The sequence below is a fragment of the Rhincodon typus genome, chromosome 19, assembly GCF_021869965.1.
Source record: "Rhincodon typus isolate 14 chromosome 19, sRhiTyp1.1, whole genome shotgun sequence".
Lineage (NCBI taxonomy): Eukaryota > Metazoa > Chordata > Chondrichthyes > Orectolobiformes > Rhincodontidae > Rhincodon > Rhincodon typus.
The window spans coordinates 23,046,642-23,064,397 of NC_063350.1; the positions used below are offsets into that span (position 1 = coordinate 23,046,642).

Consider the following 17,756-nt stretch of genomic DNA (forward strand, 5'->3'; position numbering starts at 1 on the left):
CTTGAAAAAAAAATGATAAAACCAAGCCTATCGGAATTAGAACAAAGAAAAAAAATCTTCCATTACAGATTATTTAACAGAACAGTATACAATGTGTATATTTTGCAACAATGTTTTTTAATTCCTTACTTGATTAAGAATGTGTGAGGGGCATTCATAATACCATTATATATAACTAAGGGTCAATCAAGAACTGGAAGTTTTTAAAAAGGGAGATACTGTCCATGTAGGATCAATTCCTGTCAAATACCTATGGTAGATGAATGAATATTCTAAAATAATTCAGTTATCCACTCCCCTAAAAATGACAGATTTTTTTTTGTTAGGTTCCTTGAACCAAAGATGTAACATTCCTAAAAAGTATGATGGAGGAATACAACTCAAGAACAAATCTAAAATAATTATTAGACAAACGATAACCACAAAATGGTGGCAAGTAAATGACAAAATACATTTTAGATTGGTTTTTAATAATTTTCAATATACAAAAAAGGGCATTTTATTTGTAACACTATGGACAAATTTCCAACTAGAAAGGAAATAGAGGCAGAAGAAAATCATATTTCCATTAATGTGGCCTAATTAACCTCCTTTCTGGTTCTAAACTTTACTGAACAAACTATCAACATCAGAACAAATGCAGTGATTAGCTTTAAATATTATGTGGTCGAATTAAATTAGCAATAAACTATTCTTTAGCAATGTTCTATATTTAATCAGAATATTTAAAAATTATAAATGTACCAACATTTCTGACAGACAATTTTGTTGAAATATCAAACTTTATTGTTAGTAGAAATTGATTTGAGTAGAAAAACACCCTGTAGTTTTAAGACCAAGTTTTGATTTTCCTTACAGCATACTGAAATCTTAGGGCAGTAAAAGGAATAAAGGCCACAGAAGAATTCAGGAAATATTTTACCGCTGTAGTTGCGACCACAATGGCTGGAGGGAACATTTGGCACCACAACGATTTCCTGCAGTTGATCTAATGTCAATTTCACCATACAAAATTCATGCAAAGTATTTATAGCCAACTCATTCTTGCACATCAAATGAACTGGCTTGCCACATACAACAAATTTTGGACACGCTATAACTATCAACATACAACTGAATGTATAAAGATCTGAACCATTCTATACACTTTGTTTCAGTGCAATTTACAGTCATTATCATGCAGTGATCATTCTATCAACAACCTTTTTAAACACTGTCCAAGAGCATGTCAGCTTTTAGTGGTGGCAAAAGCATCAAGATGTTACAATAGCACACTGAAGGACCTTCAAGAATTTCTACTTCTACACCTGAAAATGTTGCTCAGATGTAAAAGTGTAGAAGCAATCATTGTTAAATATGGACTGAAACTTCTGCAAAGTGCACTTTAGAAAGGAGGTACATTTTAATTTTGCTTACACTAACAAAATTACAAACAAAGCTCTTTTGACTTTACAGAAAATAAAGAGAGTGTCTTTTCCTTTGTTGATGTGCACATGCACACATGATTTTTGACAAGCTATTCCAATCGTGTATATGCTGCATCCAAGTAATAAGTTTAATACTCTTCTTGTTCTTCGGGTTGTTCATCTGCTACATCTGGCACAGCAAACCCTTCCTAAAATGAAAATATTAAGATTTTATGAAACAACATTCAAATTAGGCAGAAAGTATCACTAAAGAATTAAACAGATTTGGATCTGTTACATTAGGATCGTCTGACAATTTCCAATGGAATTTTTAAAATGATATTTCCTTAAATTGCATTATTAAAGAACCTAAGCAATCTGTCCAAATAAAAGGGAATCTGAAATCATAAATGGTGAATTTACTCTTAATTTAGCTCCATCTTTTCTTAAAATGCAAAAAAGCAATTTAAGTTGCCTCAGTAATGATAAACTGCACACATCTGTGTGTTGGAATTTTTTCTTGCAGAGAGTGAAGTAGTGAAAATAATTCAGAATCACCAGTGGAGATATCAGCTCTTGGAAACACAACACTCATCCAGATAGATAGTCAGAAGGATGAAGTGCAGCAGGAAGAAATGAGAAACGGCTTAAAACTCACATGGTGAGTGGAGGTGAAGCAGCATAGTATCATATTTCTTTTTACAAAGACAAGTTGTCGGAAATTAAATGAATTTAATCATATCTGTTCTTTTGCACATTCGTTCATTACAAAATAATGCAGCTTAAGAATGGATCACTTGTGATCATTTAGTCTGCCTTTTAAAGAAGTTACTAAGTAAATGCAAAAAACATCAGATTTATGTCAGAAAGAGATCCAGTGGTATTGCATAAGCAGATGTGAACAATGCAAGATAAACTCCATAATTCTTACAAGACTTAAGCTTAAAAAAAGGCATACCTGGATCACAGGTTTCTAAAAGAGGCTTGAACGAACAACTGGTAACAGTGATGAATTATGGAGTTGAACTGGGAAAGAAAGAGATTTCTAGTGGCTAGAATACAATAAGTGAACAGAACAAAACAGAAATATCAAAAACGTCTGAATCAAAAGTTGATAGCAGATTGGGACAGCGAATGAGTGCATTTCAGCTACAGGCCATTCAAATTGCCCGTAGTGTTCAGGGATGTGTAGCTTAGGTGGGGGATGATCCAAGGATCGGTGTGGACTTGTTGGGCTGAAGGACCTGTTTTCACACTGTAGGGATTCTATGATCTATGATTTCAAATGATGTAGATAGGAAGAACAATACTGGTAGGAAGAGATGGAACTTGAACTCAAGGCAAATGGAAAAAAAGAGAACAGCAACAACATGAGCAAGCTGAAAGGGGGAAGAGAAAAAATATTGTCACAGCCTTGTATAGGCACACAATACAGAAGCAATTATGACAAGTGAGTTTGCAAAACTTCAGGTCAACTGCCTACTTAAATCAAATCTTAATTTTGAAGTGGGGAGGGAAAAAAAGAGAGAGAGAGAGATGGTCATATATGGACCCAACAACCAAACTGTCAGTTTAACTGTAAGTGGTACAAAATTCAAAGGGTAACCACTCAATAGCACAAATAAGTAGGGCTTGTGTTTCCTCAGTTAAATCTTATTACTAATAGGAGCAGGACTGGGCTCTCATGGTTGCTCAGTGGTCAGTACTGCTGCCTCAGTATCAGGGACTGGGTTCGATTCGGCCTTGGGGGACCATCTGTGTGAAGTTTGCATGGGTTTCTGCTGGTTGCTGTGGTTTCCTCCCACAGTTCAAAGACGTGCCGTTTAGCTGGATTGGCCATACTAAATTGCCCTGTAGCATCCAGGGCTGTGCGGGCTAGGTTGGTTAGCAATGGTAAATGCGAGGTTTCGGAGATAGAGTGGGGAGCTGGGTCTCGGTGGGATGCTCTTCACAAGTTCGGTGTAGACTCAATGGGCTGAATGGCCTCTTTCCACGCTGGAACAATTCTTTGATTCACACAAAACTGTTTAATGTCTGTCATACTGACAAAAAAATACTTAATGAATCTGGCCATGAGTAATATTCGATATGGTTACCCATCTGAAAAAGATAGCACTGAAAGGGAACGATGTCACAGACCAAAAAATGTGTTTTATACTTTATATTTAAAGAACAAAGTTTCAGGAATTTGTTAAGACAATTTGAAAATCTGGTCAGGAAAGCAAAACTCTAAAGGTGCAGGCTCGAAATCAAATAAGAGATAACAGTGTGGAGCTGGAGGAACACAGCAGGCCACGCAGCATCAGAGGAGCAGGAAAGTTGACGTTTCTGGTCAGGACCCTTCTTTAGAAATGGGGGAGGGGGAACGGAGCTCAGAAATAAAGAGAGAGAGGAGGGGTGGGGCTGGGGAAGGTAGATGGGATGGTGATAGGTGGATGCAGGTAGGGAGTGGTGGGGCAGATAGGTGGGAGAGAGAAGATGGACAGGTTGTGTCAGGTCAAGGAGGCGGAGATGAGAGGGAGGGTTGGTCACGGGATGAGGCAGTGGGGGGGGGCGAATTTTGAAAGTGGTAAAGTCCACATTTAGGCCATTGGGCTGTAGGCTCCCGAGGCGGAATGAGGTGCTGCTCCTCCAGTTTCTGGGTGGCGTCATTGTGACACTGGAAGAGGCCGAAGATGGACATGTCATCCATGGAGTGGGAGGGGGAGTTGAAATGGTTCGCAACCGGAAGGTGTTGTTGTTTGTCGCAAATAGAACGCAAGTGCTCTCCAAGCCTCCGCTTGGTCTCACCAATGTACAGGAGGCCACATTGGGAGCAGCGGATACAATAGACCACATTGACAGATGTGCAGGTGAATCTCTGTCTGATGTGAAAGGGGTGTTTGGTGCCTTGAATGAAGGTGAGGGGGGGACATGTCGGGGCACGTGTAGCACTTCCTGCAGTTGCAGGGAAATGTGCCAGGGCTAGTGGGGAGTGTTGAGCGGATGAGGGAGTTGCAGAGACAGCGGTCCCTACGAAAGGCAGATAGGGGTGGGGGAGGCCTCAAGCACAGGCAATGCATTATATAGATGAAAGACCACTATCATAAACATCAAGTTTTGAGGTTGTTATATTTGGGACAATTCCTTTAAACAAAGAAATTGTGAAATGAAAGAATTCCTACAACACCTCTGAATTCTATTTGATATGGGAGGTGCGAGAATGTTGATTTCCTGAAATAGTGGTGCAAAGCATTCATACCTGTAGTAACGGGAAGTGCATCTGTGCTGACTCTGGATACACTGTCTTCAAGTCTTTTAGGGAGACATCAGGAATGTTAGGTTTATAAGCAGATATATACTTTAAACTGTTTATTTAATTCCAAGCTAGAATGAAGGCAGCACCACAGGATGACTGATTAGCAGATACAAAGCCCATGAGTCACAGAACAGTGGTGACAGTCTCTTGGGATGGGATAGACAGTCCACACAAAGCCATTGTAGTATCAAGTTTTTCTTAAGATAAAACAGAATCTGACAGAACTGCAAGAATCTCAAGGACAGCAAGAGCCACAGCCTGTTCTGCACCTGATATATAGAAAATTGCATCTTATTAATACCCACACAGAAACCAGATGGGAGTTCACATTCAGAAGAGGTTCAAAAGGCTCGTCACTTCAAGCTGATGGTGTGCCATCAGGTCCTATTCTCACCTAATAGAAACATCTTCATGTCCACCATATCAAGGCCTTTCAGTATTTTCTCGATTTCAATTAGATCATCGCAATCCTTTTGAACTCCACTGACTACAGTCCCAGAGTTCTGAACCGCTCTTCATATGAAAAACCCTTCATACCTGGGATCATTCTAGTAAATCTCTTCTGGACCACCTCCAACATCAGCACATCCTTCCTTGGATATTGGGCCCAAAACTGCTCTCAATATTCCAAACGTAGTCTAAAGAGTGACTTGTACAGCCTCGGCTGTGCATTTCAGCTCTTGTACTCTAGCCCTCTTGAAACAAATGCTGATATTACTTTTGCCCCCCTAACTGCCAACTGAACCTGCATGTTAACCTTGAGAATCCTTAACTAGAACTCCAAAGTCCCTTTGCGCTGCAGATTTCTGAAGCCTTTGTGTTTCGAAAATGGTTTACAACTGTACTCTTCCTAACAAATGTGTAAAACCTCAAATATTCTCACACTGGATTCCATCTGCCACTTCTTTGCTCACTCTCCTAATCTGTCCAAGTCTTTATGCAACCTCCCTGCTTCCTCAACACTACATGCCTCTCCACCTACTTTTGTATCATCTGCAAACATAACAATACTCTCACAGTTCCTTCATCCAGATCGTTAGTGTAGAACATGAATAGTTGTGGTCCCAACACAGACCCCTGCAGAACTCCACTAGTCATTGGCTGCCATCCTGAAAAAAGACCCTTTTATCCCTAGTCTCCGCTTTCTGCCAGTCAGCCAATCATTGATCCATGCCAGTATCTTGTCAAAGGCCTTCTGGATCACATCCACTGGCTCTCATTTGTCTAAATTGCTTGTTTTCTCCTCAAAGAATTCTAACAGAATTGTCAGACATAATCTCCTGTTGACAAAGCCCTACTTTAGATCTATTTTACCATAGAAATTCCACAGACAAGAAGCTGAGAGAGTTCATGAGAGTTCAAATCGCCAGTTATATAGTATTCATCACTCTGGATTGATTCATTCTTTTCACTTAACCAGTCATGGTAAATGACACACATGCAGACAACAGCAAAATAGCAAATTAATAAATGGAGTTCCATTGTACAGAAGAATAAAAATTGTTTGCATTCAGCAATGGTGGATGACTGCGAAAATAGTCACAGACTTTGACTAACATATTAGTAATGCAGGTGTCATTGAAGTTACACTTTTCATTCAAATCATTCCATATTTTAATGGTCAAAGGTGATAAATAAGTTGTTTAAAATAAAGAAAATGGGTGACATACATCCTTGATCGGTATGGCCACATTTTGTATATCATTTACAGCATATGCAACAACAGTTGCAATATCAAGAATTTGACATACTAAAAATGTCGGTAGGCATTAAAAGCTTTTTCAGGCAGGGAACATGTTTGATTGCTTCCAAACGCACTGAAGTTCTGCAGGGTTACAGTAAGTTGCCACTGAATGGGATTCTAGTGGTTGCATGGTCTAAGATTAAAAAAAAAGACTGAGAAGGATACGTCATTTGTGGCTAAATAAATCCTCTGATGCTGCCTGACCTGCTGTGTTCCTCCAGCTCCACACTGTTCATAAAGAGGTTTGGGCAGGTATTAAGGACCAAAAAAATGAAGGAGAAAGTGATGAAATGACAGAAAGCTACCTACATGTATAAACTCGTATTATCCTTTTATAAGTATTTAAAAAAGGAAGAACATAATTATTGCTAATATTGACTCGCAACAGAATCCAGGGAATTGACAACAGAGGCATTGAACAGGTAGTGTATGTGCCTGTCTTCACCACAGAAGACTTAGAAAACTTAGAAAAGATGCTTGAAAATCCAGAGATAAATGGGAGTAGGAAACTTACAATAATCACCTGAAATAACTCCACAGAGGCTGGTATCCTGTCACCGAGTCACCATTTACAAGTGGTGAATCCTCGACACTGATCCAGCTCCCTCAGAGTCAGAACCTCTGACACTCATGTTTATATCTGTCATTCCCTGATTGGGGCTTAGTGTGGTCTAATCAGGGAATTTATTTTCTATGAACTCCATCTGGTTGACCTCATGACAATCATGACATCCCTCTATGCACATCCAGCCATTTTGAGTAGGCATCCACAATAACGAAGAACACTGAGCCCTGAAAGGATCTACATAGTCGAAGTGTAACCAAGTCCAGGGTTTACTCGGCCGTTCCCACAAATGTAGGGGGACTGTTGGCGGTAATTTTTGTCCTTGTTGGTATTCGGGGCACTGCCCCACCAATGTAGTTATGTCTGCAGATATTTCTGAAGAAGGGTCCCGAACTGAAACGTCAGCTTTCCTGCTGTGTTCCTCCAGCTCCATACTGTTATCTCAGACACCAGCATCGGCAATTCTTACTATCTCTTACAGGATGATAGCCATTTCTTCACTTCCCTGAAGGCTATGGGTTGGCTATGCGACCACTTCCAAGGCTGAGAGTTTTTATAAGTTGATGCAAAGGTGCCAAAATGGAGACCAGGTTCTGTATGAGCCTTCTGTAATAGCTCACCAGCCCAAGGAAAGACCTGAGCTCTGGTACTGACGTGAGAGCTGGGGCACATTTGATTGCCCTCATTTTTATCTTCCAAAGGGTGTAACCTGATCTTGTTGACTCTAGCCCAAGTAGTTTGACTGGCGTGCCTGGAACACACATTCTTCCCTTCTAATATGCCTGTTAGGGAGAAATGTCTATGGACTATGTCCAAGTTCTCAGAGTGATCCTTATTGGTCTTGTATGTTCTTAGCACATCATCTAGAGAAATGACAACTTGTAGTTGACCTTGTAAAATGTTCTCCATCATCCGGTGGAAAATTGCACAGGCTGACGACACCCCAAATGGCAGTGTCATATATTGGTACAAATCCTTATGGGTACTAATTGTAGCGTACTTCTAGGAATCTTCATCTAACAGGAATTGCAAACACGCATAGCTCATGTCCAGCTTTGAGAAGGACAGCACCCCCCCCCAACCAGCTTTGTGTAAATTCTCTATGCAAGGGATTGGGTTTTTAATCCAGCTGTAAAAAGCGATTTATCATTCATTAAAAATTTCCACAAAGACAAACTGACCCACTGGACTTCACAAATCGGTATGACTGATGCTGCCCATTTCGTAAGCTGTACTGGTTTGATGGTTCCTTCACTTTCCAGCCTTCTGATTTCTGCCTGTCTTTTGTCCATAAGGCAAATGGCACTAGGCTGGCATTACAGAATCATGCAATTGCTTCCTGGTCAACATGTAAGGTGGCCTCGGCTCCTTTGATAGTCCCGAGACTTTCCTGGAAAGCTTCTCGGTATTTAACTAGGGCTTCACTCAGGTAGTCATTTTCTAATTGAAAAATGTTGAGCTAATCTAAATGAATCTTTCTCAAACAATTTTGTCCCAACAAGCTTGGGCCTGGACCTTTTACCACAACCAATTTTAACTGAACAGTGGCTTCTCGTAAGAGACTGGAACCGAAGTTGCACTCTTAATATATAAAGGTTCCGCAGTATAGGCTCTCAATCTAGCTGACATTTTGTGCAAACTTAAGGGCTGGAGTCCAGAGCAAACCTTGTCAAAAGGGGTTCTGCGATCAATGAAGCAGCCTTGCTAGTATCAACCTCCATTAGAACCAGGTGACCTTTTAACCAGACATTTATTATTTTGATTTGTTCCGATTTGGATGTTGCTAAGCAATTTAAGTGTTCCAAACCAGACACAGGTGGACAGTCCAAGATGTACACTCTTCCGGACACCAGGTTAGAGCTTTCATACTCAATTTAGGTCGGGTGGCACTCTTTTACTGTCTCAAGTCTGCATATCGGCCGCACCTAAAATGGCTTGCTGGCCTGGATCCTGAAGAAAATCTCAATTGTTTGGTTGAAGCTTGGCTTTGTTTTAGACTTTTGCTGTGGGCTGACCTACAGTCCCTTTGTTCATGATACATCCTGAGCGAGGCTATGCAATTGCCTTTACTGAAGTGGTATTCCCCAAGCTCAATCAAACTGGCAAGGATGAACACTTTCATCAGAATACCCTGCAACTCATATGCTTCACTTGCCACATTTTCCAATGATAATGCCAGTTGTGCCTATTTGAAGTCCAGTTGTACTTCAGCAGGTAGGTGCTTTTGCATGGTTACATCATTAACCCTACTCTCGGCGCCACTGAAATATCTCCAGAGGCCAGTATCTCATCACCAAGTCATCCTTTATTTCCAGGACCAACTCTCAGGTGAGCAGAATCTCTGACACTCCTGTTCATATCTGTTAGCCAGGGCTCCCCAAATGGACTAGACTGTCAGCCCCAATTGGGGAACTCATTCTATGACCTCATTACAATCACTATATACCAACATCAAGGAAAATATGCTAGGAAAACACTAAGACCTAATGTCTATCAAGTTCCCAGGACCAGGTGGCATGCATTCCACAGTCTTAGAATAAGGAAAGCAAGAAATAGCATTCCTTAGATTCTTGAAAGGCTCCAAAGGAGTGGGAAAGAACTAATGTAAAATCGTTATTCAAGACAAAAATGAGAAAACTACAGATCAGTTAGTCAAGCATCTGTCATAGGGAAATTGCTAGAATCCATTACTGAGCCCATAGTAGGGCTTTTAGAAAATCATAATATGATCAGGCGTAGGCAATGTCGTTTTCTGAAAGTGAAATACTGTTTCACTAATTTGGAGTTTGTTGAGCAAGTAACAAGTATGGAAGAAACAAATATGGTAGAAAAGGGAGAATGCATGGGTATGGCAAATTTGGTATTGGATAAAGTGCCAAATCAAAAAAGTTACCATACAGGAGGAGTCATGTTGTAAAGGATAAAGTACATGAATGGACTGATTAACTAACAGAAAGCAGAGTCAATGCTCAGGCCTCAAACATGCACAATTTATTCATAACTTGAACGCAGGACCAAATATATGGAAGCTAAATTTACTGGTCATTCCTGGTTTGGTGAGGAATAAGTTGTGACAAAATGGTAGAAGATCTAGAAAATGGTACAGACAGATTACGCGACTCGGCAAAAAACAAAAGTGGCAGATGGGGCATAACATGGGAAAATGTAAACTTGTCTACTAAGTAGAAAACAGAGGAGAGCAGTACACTACTTCAATGGAAAGAGACTGCAAAACAAGGTACAGAGGTGTCCTAATCCACTAATCAGAAGTAGTCAGTTTTCAGGTACAAAAAGCACTTATGAAGGCATATAGAACATTGGCATCTATTGTAAGGGGAACAGAACAGAAGAGTGGGGAAATTTTAATACAAAAAGTACAGCCCTTGGTAAGACAACATCTGAAGTACTATGCACATTTTCGTTCTAAATTTGAAAACAATCCAATTGCATTAGAAGCAGTATTCAGGGCTCAGTTGACTTATTCCTGGGATGAAGGGCTTTTCTTACCAAAGAAAGTTGAAAAGACTGGGCCAAACTCATTAGTGTTTCAAAGAATTAGAAGTGATCTCATTAGTACACAAGATCCTCAGGGGACAAAAACAGAAATTGTAGGAGAAACTCAGGTCAGGTGGCATCAGAACAGGTTCTGAAGAAGGGTCACTGGACATGAAATGGTAACTCTGCTTCCTTTCCACAGATACTGCCATTCACAAAGTTTCTCTAGCAAGTTCTGTTTCAAATTTGTAGAATCCACAATTATTTGTTTCATTTTAGATCCTGAGGTGAGGAGACAGGATGGATTCCGAGAAGAGGCTAGAACTAGGATTAAGAGTAAAAGTTCTGTTAGAATTAGGCAGATTTTTGATACAGAGACCTACAGCATAGAGACAGGCCCTTCAACCCAAACTGGTCCATGCTGATCAAAACGGTGATCCACACTAGCCCCATTTCCCTGCACTTGGCCCATATCCTGCTAAACCTTTTCTATCCATGTATTCATCCAAATGCCTTTTAAATGTTGTTAATGTACCCGCCTCAACCACTTCCGCTGGCAGCTCACTCCATATGCAGATATATGAGGGAGTCAAGGGTTATAGGGGATATAAAAAGGAACGCAGAATGAGACCACAACATGATCTTATTGAATGTCAAAGCAGTCACTCTGCAGAGAGGGTGTTTTCTCTCAAGGGGAAATCATAAACTGAGTTTCTGCAACCTTTAACATGAATTTTAAAAACTGTGCTAGAAGCATCACTCGCCAAAAAGCCAGCAACACCCACAAAGCAAATTAAATCAATGGGGTAAGTATACGTTAAGTGTGCATGTTTGATGGCTTTCGAAGAGGTATAACAAGTTAAATGTTTAATTTACTATGAAATAGATGAGTCGAGTTAATGGCATTATTTCAGGGACATTTTGGTGATATTCAGCTCATTCAGAGGTGATAGGTAAATTGTTGTATATTATCAATCAAGTTCTTGCGACAAATTCATTTTGAGCTGTATTTGCTTACATCAAGTTCACTTAAAAAAGAAATTGTTTGAGTGTAAAAAGTAACACTAAACCTGTCTCACTATGCTGCCTTACGGAAAACTTTAAAGTTCATGAGAGGTCAATGAGGACTGGATAGTGAACAACAAAAAATCCCAGATTACCAAATACACACAAATTGTAAACTCTAGACAAGCTGTATGAATAAAGTAAGTAACACCAATCTTAATTGTGTTGCACACTCATTCATTGTAACAGTTCAAAAATATACTTCACCTCTCATCTCATTTGGTACTTTTTCAGTCACTTAGAGATTGGCAAAATATATACATGTAAAAGATCAGGCCAGATCATTTGGGGATACTACTGTTACATTGAGTAATACCATCATACATGTAGCCACAAAGCAGTGAGAAGTGAATCCCGTAAAATTAAGGCCATTAGATTATTTAAGAGCAACTGAATGCAAGAAGCTGTTTATGACAGACCTAAAAATGTGACAAATAAAGAAGTTTCTGAAGAGTTTGTTCAGGTATAGGTTTTATTAATGTAGGCTATTCGAATTTCAGCGTTTTAAGATTAGCTCTTAAGCTTTCACAGCTACCATTACCCACTCCTAGCCATTTATAGCAATGCATTTTTAAAAGAGATATACAAAAGAATAAAATCTAATATAAAAGACATAGACATACTAGTTTGTGCAGAAACACTGTGCATATTATAGTTTGGTCTGCACCTGAATTTACTCAGGATCCCTGAGTCAGCACCTGCTGGTCTAAAATAGTGCAATTGGCATTTAAGGAAATTAAAATTTAAGCAAAGTGTCATACAGGATGGAAACAGACTCTTTGGTCCAGTTTGCCCATGTTGACCAAGTTTCCCAAACTAAACTACTCCCACTTGCCTGCATTTGGTTCTTTTCCCTCTAAACCGTTTTTATTCATTTACCTATCCAATTGTCTTTTAAATATTGTAACTAAACCTGCATCTACCACTTCCTATGGCAGTTCATTCCACATACCATCCTCTGAAAAAGCTGCCAATCAGGCCCTTTTAAAATCGCTCTCTCTTCTCACCTTAAAAATAAGTACTGGAAAACAAAATTTTCCGTGTAGGCAGTTTCATTTAATCCAGATAATTTTCTGGAATTATTATAATATTAAACTTAAAAATGCAATTAGCATCTCTTGGGGAAAATAGCTATCATGATAGAAGATCACTTGTTAACGCTCCACCATGTGGTCAATCCATTATAAAGGTTTTCAGACACATGCACCAAGAAGCCAAATTAATGTGGAAAGAAAAAATTCTTACGTCTGTTGCATACAAAATCTCCACAATTCGCTGAATCACAGGATCATTGTCTTGTTCATTTTCTTGGCAGATTAATTCAATATTTCTCAGTTTCCCAAAATAAAAGTCTCTTTCCTTTTCAAGATCTTCAACTGTAATTTTTAGTACATTGATCTGTGCAAGCATAGAACATATAAAATAAAAATGCAGAGATGTTTGCATGCTCATTTCAAAACAAACCATTTGACTTTTAAAAAGATTAAATCAGGGTTTACTCTAACAAAACTAACATTTTACATCAATTGGACAAGTTAGCAAGAAGGCACTCCCTTATAATGAAAAGTATCAGATCCATGTTTTGGTATAAAATGCAACATTTCTAATTAAATAAAAGCTTGATCTACAGAGCAAAGTATGGTTAATACACTTCATATACCACTGTAGCAAAGGTATAAAATAATCAAAATTTTAAAAATTAATTTGTGGGATATGGGTGGTGCTGGCTAAGGGTTTATTGTCAACCCCCAATTAACCCAGAGAAGGTGGTGGTGAGTTGCCTTCTTGAACCATTGCAGCCTTTGCGGTGGAGGAATACCCAGTGTTGTTTGGAAGGGTGTTCCGGGGTTTTGACCTAGTGATAGGTCAGGAATAACAACATAACTCCAAGTCATGATGACTTGTTGATTGCAGACAATGGTGTTCCCATGCATCTGCTGTCCTTGTCCTTCTAGATGGTAAAGGTCACAGATTTCAGTGTGCCATCAGGGAGACTTCATGAGTTACAGCAATGCGTCTTGGATATGGCACACACTACCATCACCTGTGGTGGATGAGGTGTCTATCAAGCAGGCTCTTTGTCCTGAATGGTGTCAAGCTTCTTGACAGGTTTTGGAGCTGCACGCATCGAGGCAACTGGAGAGTAGTCCACCACACTCTTGACCCTGTGAATGGTGGATCAGCTTTGGAGAGACAAGAGACGAGTTTCTTGCTGCAGGATTCCTAGCCTTTGTTCTGCTCTTGTTGCCTCAGCATTTACATGGCTGGTCCAGTTTAGTGTTAGTACAGTAACCCCCAGAATGTTGATAATGAGCGATTCAGTGATGGCAATGCCATTAAACTTCAAGGGCTGATGATTAGATTTTATCTTGTTGGAAATGATCATAGCATTTATGCCATACATGCCAGGTTATTTATCAGCCCAAGCCAGGATGCTGACCAGGTCTTGTTGCATATGGAAATTGACATCTTTAGTACGAGAGGCACCTGAACACTAATTATTAGCAAGTGTCCTCTCTTCTACCTTAAAGAGAGAAGAAAGGTCATTGAATAAGTAAAAATGGGTCTGGATTAGAACACCACCCTAAAAGAACTCTCGTGGTTTTGTCCTGGGGCCTTGGATGTTTGACATCCAACAATCACAGCCATCTTCCTTTGTTATACATATGACTCCAACCAGAGGTGAGTTTTCATCCTGTTGACTCCAGTTTTTCTTGGGCTCTTTCCTGCCATACTTGGTCAAATGCTACCTTGATGTCAAAGACAGTCATTCTCATCTCACCTTTGGACTTCAGCTCTTTTGTCCATGTTTGCGTCAAGGCTGTAATGAGATAAGGAACTAAGTAGTCCTGCTGTAACTCAAACTGAGCACCAGTCAGTAGGTTTTTCCTTTGCAAGTGTTGCTTGCTAGCGCTGTCAAAACCTCCTTCCATCAATTTGGCTGCAATGGAAAGTAGAATGATAAGGCAGCACTTGACCAGGTTGGGTTTTTTCAGCATTCTGTGCAAAGGACATACCTGGACAATATTCCACAATTTTGGGTAGATGCTATTGTTGCAGGTGTGCTGGAGCAGTTTGACTAGTAGGGGTTCAGCTAGTTCTGGAGCACAGGTCCTCAGTATGGTTGCCAGAATGGTGCCAGGGCCAGTAGCCTTTACTGTATCCAGTGTCTCCAACTGGATCTTTACATCACGTGGAGTCACCCAGTTTGGTTGAAAACTAGAATCTGTGATGCTGAGGACTTCAGGAGGAGATCTGATTGGATGAAGTCAGGAAGCAGCAAGGGGTGAGACTGAACTCAGGTCTATATTTGGTTTTACCACCCCAATTTAAGAAAAAAAAAAAATCACCATGGTTGCCGCTCTCAGGAAATCAAGCTCAAGAATGCAAGTGTGTGGACTGGATACACTGTGACATAATGTCAATGTAACTGATCACTTGGGTGAGATACTGACAACAGACTAGAACCAGTGGAACTATACTCCAAGTATGGAGAAAAGAAATTGAAATATAGACTCAATAGGATATTTAGAAAATTATCAAATACCATTCTTCCCAAAGATCTGGACAATATCTAGATTTAGGCTGAAAAGTGGCAAGTAACATTTGTGCCACACAAATGCCAGGCAGCAACCATCTCCAATAAGAGACAATCCATTATTAACATTCTGTGGGTGATTACTGTCCAGAAACTGAATTGGACTAGCCATGTAAATACAGTGGCTGCAAGAACAAGCAAAAGACGAGGAATACTGCAGCGAATAACTGACCTTCTGACTCCCCAAAGCCTACCCACCAACTGCGAGGCACAAGTCAGAAGGAATGTAATGGAATATTCTCGACTTGGCTGGATGAGTGCAGCTCTGACAACACAAGAAATTTTACATCATCCAGGGTGAAGCAGCCCACTTGACTGACACCACATTTACTCCCTTCTTTGCCACTGCTGTTCAGTAGCAGAGAAAGTTGCACTTTCAGCAACATTTAGAGCAATGTGCAAAATATGATTAAAAAAACCAAATGCGACAACTACATGGAAATTGCTACCTAAAAGGGAAGGATAAAATTAAGGGTGTAGTCCAGAGCAAAGCTTTGTATGTAAACCATTAAAAGTAATATATCACTCTCAAAGCAGCTAAAAAAAGGAGGCAGGTTTTTATTTTTAAGTGACTGCCAAAATAGGATTTTTCAAGATCTAAATGCAAGAGAAACTTCCATATAAAAAGCTGATATAGTATCTAGGTACAACTCAAAACAAGTTCTATACTTTTTATATTCTTTAACATCACAAAATGGAATTTGACGAATATGTAGTGTCTGCTGATGCCACCTTGGTAAAGCATTCAATACTGTAAACTTTGTAAGAGATCAGTTTTCTGACAATTACCTTCGTGCTTCCAATCCTGAATTCTCAAGTTCAGATTCAAGAAAAATGAGATATCCAATCATGACACTTTAAAATAAGAACAAAATACTGAAGAAGGTCAGCAGGATTAGAACTGAAGTTCTGAAGAAGAGGTACATCAGACCAAAACGTTCATTCTTTTTCTCAAAAGATACTGCCAGACCTACTGACTTGCTCTAGCATTTTGTGTCTTTATTTCAGATTTCCAGCATCTGTAGTACTTTGCTGTTGAGGGAAAATTTAAATCAAATTTAAAACGTCTTTAAAATTAGTAGCATTGGAAACACGTGTAGGTTCCATAAATTTAACACTAAACCATACCGATCACTTAAGAGTTATAAAAGACAGAAATTTTAATCACCTGTTGAGCTAGCTCTGCAACCTGTGCATCTCCATTTCCCACCATTGCAGCTCTTTTGGGTGCACCTGACACAGGTTTTGGAGTTGTAACTTTTGGTGTTGGATGAACTTTTTGAGTAACTGTAATATTTATAATCACATAGTTTAGAATATTCACAATCAAAAATTCAATAGTTACTAAGCCAATACTGACAATACACAGTATTTCTTGTATGTCAATAGTTGAGTTTTAAGTCCACAGCTACCAACTATTAAGCATGTTTGGTTTTGACCAGGTTAATAAATGAAGTACCACTATCATATACATTTTTCTTTAAAAGTTTGACAACTTAGCACACTTGCCCTTGTGTTGATGTTCAAGAACATAGATATAAAGCACATTAGGTGGTTACAATACAAGGGAGTTTTGCTGTGAAATACATGTCTCAGATGGATCTTAGCTGTGAAGTTGCAATACAATTTCCTTTCCATCAACATAACTAATGAGCAAAGTTAAGCCTTTTAGATATTAGTCAACCAAGTGCTTCATCAGCCTCACCTAGGAATAATTTCAGCTGAGCTGCAAGATTTAGTACACTTCAGTGGCCATCATTTAAAAGTCTTGAACCTGGCCAACACATTCTTGCAATCAACAGAAACATGGAAGAAGCCCAACTTTCCATAGACAAAATAATTTGTAAGAAATGGTGAACATGAAAAAAGGCAAATTCACATTTACATTGTGTTAATAAGTGGAGAAATAGTGCAGAGAAAGTAACCTTACCTCCAACTAATAAACCAAAACAAAGTGCAACCTGTGACTGGAGTTGAGTTCAGCCTGCAACAAAATACGCTTGCAATTCAGGCTCAACACCCTCCCAAGGTATTCTAAATTTTCAGTTCATCTTCAAAATATGTTAAGGTGATGCAAGGGCAGATATCAGGTTCTAGATCCATTTGGAAGAATAATTCATGCTTTCTTAACTGATAGCTGTTTCAGGATATATGGGGGAACATCAATTATCCATTTTCAAGGAGTCAGAACTCATTTAAAATGAATCTGTTGCATATGGTGTCCCAGAGCATGAAATTTCATCAGAAGCACCACTCACTGACTTCTGCACTGAAAGCCAGATGCACAGAAATGCAAAGGTTGTGTTCTTTGGCTGCAATGTTAAGGGGTTGCGGGTATCAGTATTCAACATTGCATCATCATTTGTTGACATAAATAAATGCCAATTCCAGAAGGCTATCAAAATTTGCAATAACCAGTCTTTTCCCTTTATTCAATAGTTAGTGGATTTTCCATTATAGTTATGTTTTAGTACAGAGCCTGGATAATTACTGCCCAGTATTTTGATTTAGGCCTGAACTGCCTCTTTTCTTCTTCCAAAAATGTGAATAAACTTCCATCTCATGTGCTGAATAACTTGCCAAGC

At 39.4% G+C, this 17,756-nt stretch overlaps 1 protein-coding gene across 7 annotated transcripts in view; it reads right to left on the reverse strand.

Annotated features, from left to right (window-relative positions):
* Nucleotides 1-449: 449 nt before the first annotated feature.
* Nucleotides 450-17,756, reverse strand: part of LOC109914185 (microtubule-associated protein RP/EB family member 1) — a 56,766-nt gene continuing 39,459 nt past the window's right edge. For all 7 annotated transcript variants that reach the window (XM_048608129.1, XM_048608127.1, XM_048608125.1 and 4 more), the window contains 3 exons: nucleotides 16,340-16,458; nucleotides 12,819-12,971; nucleotides 450-1,615 (listed from right to left, as the gene is read on the reverse strand). In XM_048608129.1, coding sequence (XP_048464086.1) covers nucleotides 1,556-1,615; nucleotides 12,819-12,971; nucleotides 16,340-16,458 — 332 coding nt within the window. In that variant the 3' untranslated portion in view covers nucleotides 450-1,555. The remainder of the gene's footprint in view (nucleotides 1,616-12,818; nucleotides 12,972-16,339; nucleotides 16,459-17,756) is intronic.